Below are 7833 nucleotides of genomic sequence, written 5' to 3'. Positions count from 1 at the left end.
TAATTTTTTTTAAACATCAAGTATGTTTAAGTGTCATGATCTGCCCTGATAGCTTACCTTTATTGTTCACTTCATTCACCTGCTTGACTCTGTCCGGTTCCTAATCATCTGTCACCTTATCCACCTGTGTAAAGTTAATCATTTTAAAACTTGATGAATTTTTAGGGCCTGATCTTTTTTTTTTTTTTTTTTTTTTTTTTTTTTTTCAGTAGTTTTAGTTTGTCAAAGGTTTGTGGCCTCCTCCCCGGTGGCCAGTGGGTTCAGAGGTTTTAGTGTCTGTGTTGTCATCTCCTGACTGTGTCCTGGCTCCTAGGTGGAGACCAGTTTAAAGTTCTGCAGATTTTCTAGTACCATGTCTTGTCTCTGTCCCTCAACCGCTGAGACTTCCCGTCTGCACCTGTGTGTCTGCCTTCACGTTCTGTGGATTCCTGGAACCCTGGATCATTCTGTTCCTATGTGGATCGGAACCCCTGACCTGGATTCGATTCCTGCCTTCTCACTGTAGTTGCTGCATCGAGGACACCCTGGGCGGCTCTGCCCCGCAGCTCATTTGGCAGTCCAACGGTCAGATCCTGCCTTCCTCAGAGAGGAAGGACTGAACTGTTGAACCAGAGCGCCTTACCCCTGGAGTCACTGCAGGTCCGCTGATCCACAGCAGCCTGTGTTTCTGTTCTGTTTTATAATTTCCAAATGTTTTGAAACTTCCCACTGTCTGACTCGCCTTGAATACTGAGCCCTCTGTCCCATTTTTGATATTTAGAGCCAGAAATTTCATCATGAGGTCAATAGACAACTGTACACTAACCTGTGGCCTGATAGACAAATGATGATGATGTGAAATCATCACTCACCTCACAGCAGCATTATTGTGAGAAACTATTTGTCAGTTTACTTTTTTTTTTTTCAAACCAAAGTGTCTCTGACTAATACATTGGTTTAAAATTATATAAAAATAATCTAAGTAAGGAAAATAATCATGGTGAATTATTCATAAAAATGTCTAAAACAACCTGATGCCATGTTAAAAAGTAATGACCTCTTAATCCTAGTTTGGACCCACTCTGCTCTGCAGAATTATGTGAATTCCGCCTGAATTCACATAATATGATGGCATCTTAATTGAATTTAAGCTAAGGCAATAGGCTTTTTTGAGAATTTATCAGTGGAGTAACTGTGAAGCCTTTTTATAATCTAGCTTAATGTCATAAACATATGGTCAGATTAATCAATCACAGCAAGTCACTAGCTCTGCTTCCAATTGGTGTTGCTTTGGTGTGTGTGAGTTTGCCAAAACAATGTCAGACTCCGTAATTTTCTCTTGTCCCCTCCCTGATCTGACCAGTGATGACATGTTTAGCCGCATGTCCTCATTCAACCGCTGGTTGTCTAGGTGGTGTCCTGAAAACAATCTGGGCTACATTAATTATTGGCAAAAATAATTCTAATAAAAATTAAAACAACTCCAATAGGGGAAAAAAAATGGTTTATTCAACATAAGATCTCTTTCGTCAAAACGTCTGTTAGTTAATAACTTGATTTGTGATAAGCGGATTTATAGTGTCTTACAGAAACTTGACTGCAACAAGATTATGTGAGCATAAATGAGGCAATTCCCTATAGTTATTTACATTTTCACAAACCATGAAAATCTGGCTGAGGAGGAGGAGTAGCAAAAATCTGACTTAATGATTAGTCCAAAGCTAGTTAATAATTACAACTCCGTCTCTCTGTCTCCTCTCAATTTCTACAAAAGCCATTTCTGTGGTTACAGCAAGACAGAAATGCATGCAACAACTCAACTAACCTGAAAACCCAAAACAAACAACATATTTCTGAGCTGGTCTTCTTTATTAATCTACTGCAGTTTTTTTCTTTTTTTCTATATTCTTTTTTTCTTTTTTCTATGTCCGCATTTGAAGTTATTGGGCTTCAGGAGGTAGCACTGCTACAGACTATGGCCTGTTAGAATTCCTACGGTGGTCATCATAAACCTTGTCAAGTATCTGAGACACTTCTCTGCTCTATCTGATGACAGTGTAAACATTCATTACTCAGTGTGGGTGTTGAGAAAGCTGTGAAAGCATTGCTTAAAACCATAAACCGAAGCCAAAACTCCAACAGCTCCAGACAGGTAGTTTCTATGGTACTGAGGCAGAACAAACACTGTTTGAATGGCAGATGGTAGCTAAAGTCTTGGGGTTTCTTTTGGAAAGTGCAATGGATTTTGTAACAATGGTTACCCAGGTCTGACATATGATAATACTCACAAAAAAGCTTTCAATCTAACTAGGTTTTAGTGGTAACCTCAGCATGACTCCACTGTTTCTGCTTTTACACACCTTCATTCGGGGTCCTTTCACTGTTGATGAAGACCCTAGCACAGTTGTTCCTAACCCTTCCTCATGAACCCCTGTTCTGCATGTTTTAGGTGTTTCCTTATTGTATAAGACCAGAAAAAAAAGGATTAAAAGAAGCTCTTAGGAGCCCTAATTTGAATCCTGTTCGCTGGAGGAACAGTAACATATCTTAAATATTCAGGGCAGGGTAGGGGTTCCTGAAAACCAGGGTTTGGAACCACTGCCCTAGCATAATATTATTACATTATGGATGGGATCTGATTTAGTTAGGACTTATTGAGGTTTTCTGGGGTGTATTAAAAAGGCAGTTAGCTCCCTGTTATGCCTTATAGTTTGATAGATCTAATATATTGCCCCTCCCCCCTTCACACCTGACTGGAAACCCCAAAACTGTCCATATCATAGCTTGATTGTGGCATATTTAGAAAACTGGCTCTAGTTATTTATGATGTTAATATGCTTTAACCTTTTACCCCTAACCCTGCTTTATCTAACCACAATGCTACAATCAAAGATGTTGCAGCTATTATGAAGCATTCGATTAAAATCTAGTGATGCATACTTTGAATTTAAGATCTTTCTGCTGCTCTATCATTATCTTCAGCCTTACTGGGAATGCTTCATTGCCTTTAAACCTTACACTGTTAGCTTTGGCACAATTACACAATTCTTTTTTAATAATTTCTTTAACTATGAGGTTACAGCTTTTCTTTGACACTTTGGCAGACAATTTTTTACACGTAAAGCAGCTGTTAAAAATTGTTTTCTTTGCTGTAAAACAAATCCAGTTTACGTTTGCAATTTGGAGTTGTGTGCTCTTCCTCCTCATCCTCCATATATACAGGTTTTGTTGTAAGGAGACTGTGGTGCTGGTTGGTTGGTTTACAAATCATAGTCTTAATTTGACTACTGGTTAAGATTGTGAAGAGTGGAAACCAGGTAATAGTAATTGCACTTTATTGTTCTCACATTGGAGAAATTTACTTCTGCATTTAAGCCATTACCTTGGGGAGCAGTGGGCTGTCATCGTGGGGCCCTCCGTGAGCAGTGTGGGGTTAAGGGTCTTGCTGAGAGTCAGTGCAAGTGGGGCTTAAACTCAGAACCTCAAAATTACAAGCTCTATGCCCTAAACACTAGGCCGCCACATCCCCAAATACAGAAGCAGCCATTCAAAATGGCCCCATCCCGGTCAAACGCCAGCTGAATGGCAGCCCACTTCCCTGGATCCCCTACCACTTCCAGCCACTGGCCTTCTCCTTGGCGTAACATATTTTTTTACCCTGACTCCACCCTTTCACTGAATTACAGGGTCTGACCAGGAGATGACGCTTCTTTTTAGATCTTAATGTCCGCAAACCATAACAAAAAAGAATATTTTAGTACAATGATTGATTTTTAAAAAAGGAATTGTAGGGGACAAGACAGGGACCAGCCAAGAACAAGCCGAAGGCCCATCAAGGAAAGTGGGGAAATGTCAAATGTCAAAGTTTCTACACAAACTACAACTGCTGCTGCTATTCCTCATCCTAAACCCCACAAACATTCAGCAACACTACTATTGCAACCCCACAACCTCACCATGAAACATTTTTTCATTTTTAAGACTGCTGAGGAAACCTATCGTTCATGAACACCTCTCCAAGACCCTGCAAAAAATGTGTTTGTTCTACCTATTATTTTAATTAATTATATAACTCATTGAATTAAATAAATTGGAAATTCATTTTAAGAAACCGATGGTCAGGTCCAGTCATCAAAACTTGATACCCAGGTCACGTTCATTCCTAGACTATAAACTTACACCCAGACCCCAACACCCTGGTCATGCCAATAAACACACTCTGCATTGCACTCTGCTTCCCTAGTCTCAGCAGTCTCTTGACATGGTCACGCCTTCATCAGGAGGATGAACTAAAGGCAGATTTCTACAAGTGTCAGGATGGAAAAAACAAAACAAAATTTAATCCAACCTGACAGCCTGTCAATGTGCTCACGAGAGGCTGATCATGGATCATCAAGTGTGCTACAAGCACTCGCAGGTTTAAGGTACAGAGTTTCCATCCATAATTCATATCAGAGAGTAAACAACCGAATCACTAGCTTAGTTACTGATGTGATCACTGGACAAATTAACTCAAATGGCGATTCTTCCCTGTGCCATGTTAAAAGCATAACCTACTTGGGAGAAAAAATTTTACCTTTGTCTTAAATTTCAAACAAACAGATAACAATGCCACCTTCTGGTCAGGCATTGGAATTTTATTATATTAGTCAGTTTTTCTGTCATTTAAATGAGGACAGAATATATATATATATATATGTGTGTGTGTATATATTTATTTATTTATCTATTAGCACTGTGAATCTAAGTTATTTTATATAAAGTTGGTATGATTTCTAAGCACAGACAAAAGTCTCTGTGTATGTGCATAGACACTCCAACTCACAGCTCTTTATACTGGGGAGTTGATTTACAGCCTCTGAGTTCTGTTTCAGTGCTAATTACACTTACACACAGCCTTAGCTACGAAGCCTCTGGCAGGAAGGTTCAAGAGCCAAAAAAACTCCTGAGTCAGCACGTCAAAGCCCCATCAGATCCGCTTCCCAACAAGTCTGGACTCCCATGACTAATCCTCGCCTCTCATCTCATTTCTGCTCATGAAAAGTACCATGACTCTGATTCCTGATAACTGCACGAGTTACTGTAACAAACATTGGAGTTTGTCTAATTCTGGATTTCATCTGCAACTGGTCTTTTTCTTTTATCACTTAGCATTTATTTATTTTTTTTACAACATTATTCTGAATATGTTTTGCAGATTTCACAGAAACCAAACATCATAAACACTTTTTGATTGTGTGTGTGTACTGGTTTACAGTGTGTTACCTATTTAGGACTGTTTTTGGTGTATTTACTAGCCTTCCGAGAACAAACAGGGCAACCGAATGCTGGTCCTTATGTGGCTGACCCCATTTCTAACCTTAGTATACCTCTGTACCTCAGTTTAGAGGTACAGTATGGTGTCAATTACCTTTAGGTTAAGCTTAGAGTTAGGAATATGGTGATAATGATTAGGGTAAATGTCTGGGTTTAGCATAAATGCAGTAACTAAAAGAATGTAAGTCAATGTAAAGTCCTAATATGGATAGAAATGCAAACTCGTGTGTGTGGGTGTGTTCCAGGTTGGGGAGGCGGTAGAAATCTATAAAAGTATGAAAGCTGTTCTGTAACAAATTAGCTCTGGCGGTCTTAAATCTTGTCCTCTACTGAAGACTGACACAAAGAAAGTAGTCTTTAGAAAATCTCACTGAAGATAACTGATGTTTACTGATGTTCTCCATCCAGTTACTGAGCCAGGAGGGTGTAAAGAGCTGGGAGAGACAAACTCCCCAAAGGAAATTAAGCAGTAACAGCAACTATTGGTTAAAAAATTCAGAGGACATTATTACAAATACACATTATATTGAAATCCCTGTATCTAGTGATAATTCTTTTCTGCCACACATAAAAGTCTGACTTTAACAATCTGCTATATGTAATTTTTCAGGTTTTATCTTTACTCATCTTTGTTGCTTTAAGCAATTTAGGTCATATTCTGTTTCAGAGACGCAAACTGGAGCTTTATGTAGTTTGTTTCTTCACAATCAGAGAAGTAATTGCAGCCATTGCAGCACCTGAATGTGTAGCAAAGCATTAGTCACCATGAGACACAGGATGCCCCCAGGATACAGACCGACATTGTCCTCTAATTCCCGGATTAAGACTCGCATCTTATGAAAAGAGGTTGTTAACAGAAAACTGCAGCTCATAATAAGAGAAAGAATGAAGATTTTTTTTTAGAAAGTAAGAAAAGTTGGGGAGAGTTGGATTTTCTATAGTAAAACAAGGCCAGAGATTTCTAGGAACCTCCAGGCGTGGATTAAAACCAGACAAGTTGAGTTTGAATGCCTGTCTGACAGTTTTGAGTCTGTTTTAAAAAATATGTCTCCTTGGGACATATGCATCGGATTAAAAGCTTGTCTAAGTTGGTTTTCTTTTTTTGTTTCTCTGCAGAGGTACAAGGGACTGAGATTCCACACATTAAGAGACCTTCCCCTGATCTCTGGAGCTGGCAGGAAGTAGCAAAGAGGCAGCACCTGAATGAACTGAAAGCCAGGATGAGAATAAATCCGCATGATGATCGAGTCCAGAGAGAACCACAGGTCAGTACCCCCCTTATTTACCTGGAAGAGCTCACTTTTTTAGCTCATGTAAAACTTCATTTTTCTTTTTTCCTTAAAGTAGCATTTATTATGAGTTTTATATGTGACTGTTTAGGGTCGTTGTAAATGTCATAAGGCAGAGAAATGTTCAACCTAATCAAAGGTCTGGTGAGATGGGTTCAGTTCAACCACACTTTGAAACTGAGCAAAAACTGAAACATGTTGTCTCTGTATGACCAGCTTGTTGTATTTCAACCTTTTCAAAGGAAAAAAACAATACTTAAAATTCTCAGATGAGACAGTGTAAAAGTCCAGAAGGTCCGTTTGATGAAAATGAGCTTCTGCCCAGGGGGCAGCGCTAGATGAGGTCCATATACACTCAGCTCAGTAATGCAAACAATGATGCTTCCACTCTTTTTGTCTCTGACTTGCCTGCATGCAAAACAGCACAAAATAAGAACGAGAGGAAAAATATGTTTGACGAAAGAAAAAGTCAAGATTGTTACAAGCAACAAAAGAGTGAAGGCAATAGGAGGATCTGAGCAACTTGACGAAGGGAGGAATTTCAGATGGATGGCTTCAAGCATGACCGCACTTTGTTGTTGGTGGGTGGGTCCAAGTTCACAGAGTTCTATGTAGCATGTAAGCTCTTGTGTCAGACCTTCAGGTCAGGGCCGACTGTACAGGGCATATATCCCAAGATAATCACAAAGTTCTCAGCCAATCCCACATTGTGGTGCAAAACAAAACACCAGACTGATAACTGTCAGGATTAAAGTTCATACCAACAAAGCCTTGTTATTGCTTAGAAAACATGCACATTAAACCAACAGAACAGGTCCACCCCTTAGTAATGGCCTTTCGTTGGGCTACTCTAAAAAGATTCGAACTCATCGCTAATCCAGACAGTTTGAATTGAAAAGGCTTCCTGGATGGGAAGCGAAACATCTTCAAAATTGGAAAACAAAGTCCAGTGGTTGTCAGTTGTTTTTTTACTTTTTAACTTTTTGGAATGACTATGACCTGGATGACTGAGAATCTTCACCAGCAACCTCAGGTAAAACTATGAAAAGATCCAACTGAGTCAATTCTGATACTCTATTGATAAGATTAAGAGCTACACTGCAAAAAATCGGAATCTAGATAAGTCATTTTTTCTTAAAATAAGTGCATTTGTTCTTGAATTGAGGAGGTAAAAGAGACATTTTGCCAATGGAACAAGACAATTTACATTAGAATAAGAAAACACAATTGCATTGTCTTATTTCAAAAG

At 39.1% G+C, this 7833-nt stretch overlaps 1 protein-coding gene across 1 annotated transcript in view; it reads left to right on the top strand.

Annotated features, from left to right (window-relative positions):
* The window catches only part of LOC107086206 (insulin-like growth factor-binding protein 2-B), a 24601-nt gene that overhangs the window by 8361 nt on the left and 8407 nt on the right, over positions 1-7833 (top strand). Inside the window, exon 2 of the mRNA XM_015376995.1 lies at positions 6412-6560. Coding sequence (XP_015232481.1) covers positions 6412-6560 — 149 coding nt within the window. The remainder of the gene's footprint in view (positions 1-6411; positions 6561-7833) is intronic.

Source organism: Cyprinodon variegatus, unplaced genomic scaffold (genome assembly GCF_000732505.1).
Source record: "Cyprinodon variegatus isolate N-32 unplaced genomic scaffold, C_variegatus-1.0 Scaffold145, whole genome shotgun sequence".
In the NCBI taxonomy this organism is placed as follows: domain Eukaryota; kingdom Metazoa; phylum Chordata; class Actinopteri; order Cyprinodontiformes; family Cyprinodontidae; genus Cyprinodon; species Cyprinodon variegatus.
Note: the sequence above shows the minus strand (reverse complement) of the source record. Positions and strands in the feature narration are given on the sequence as shown.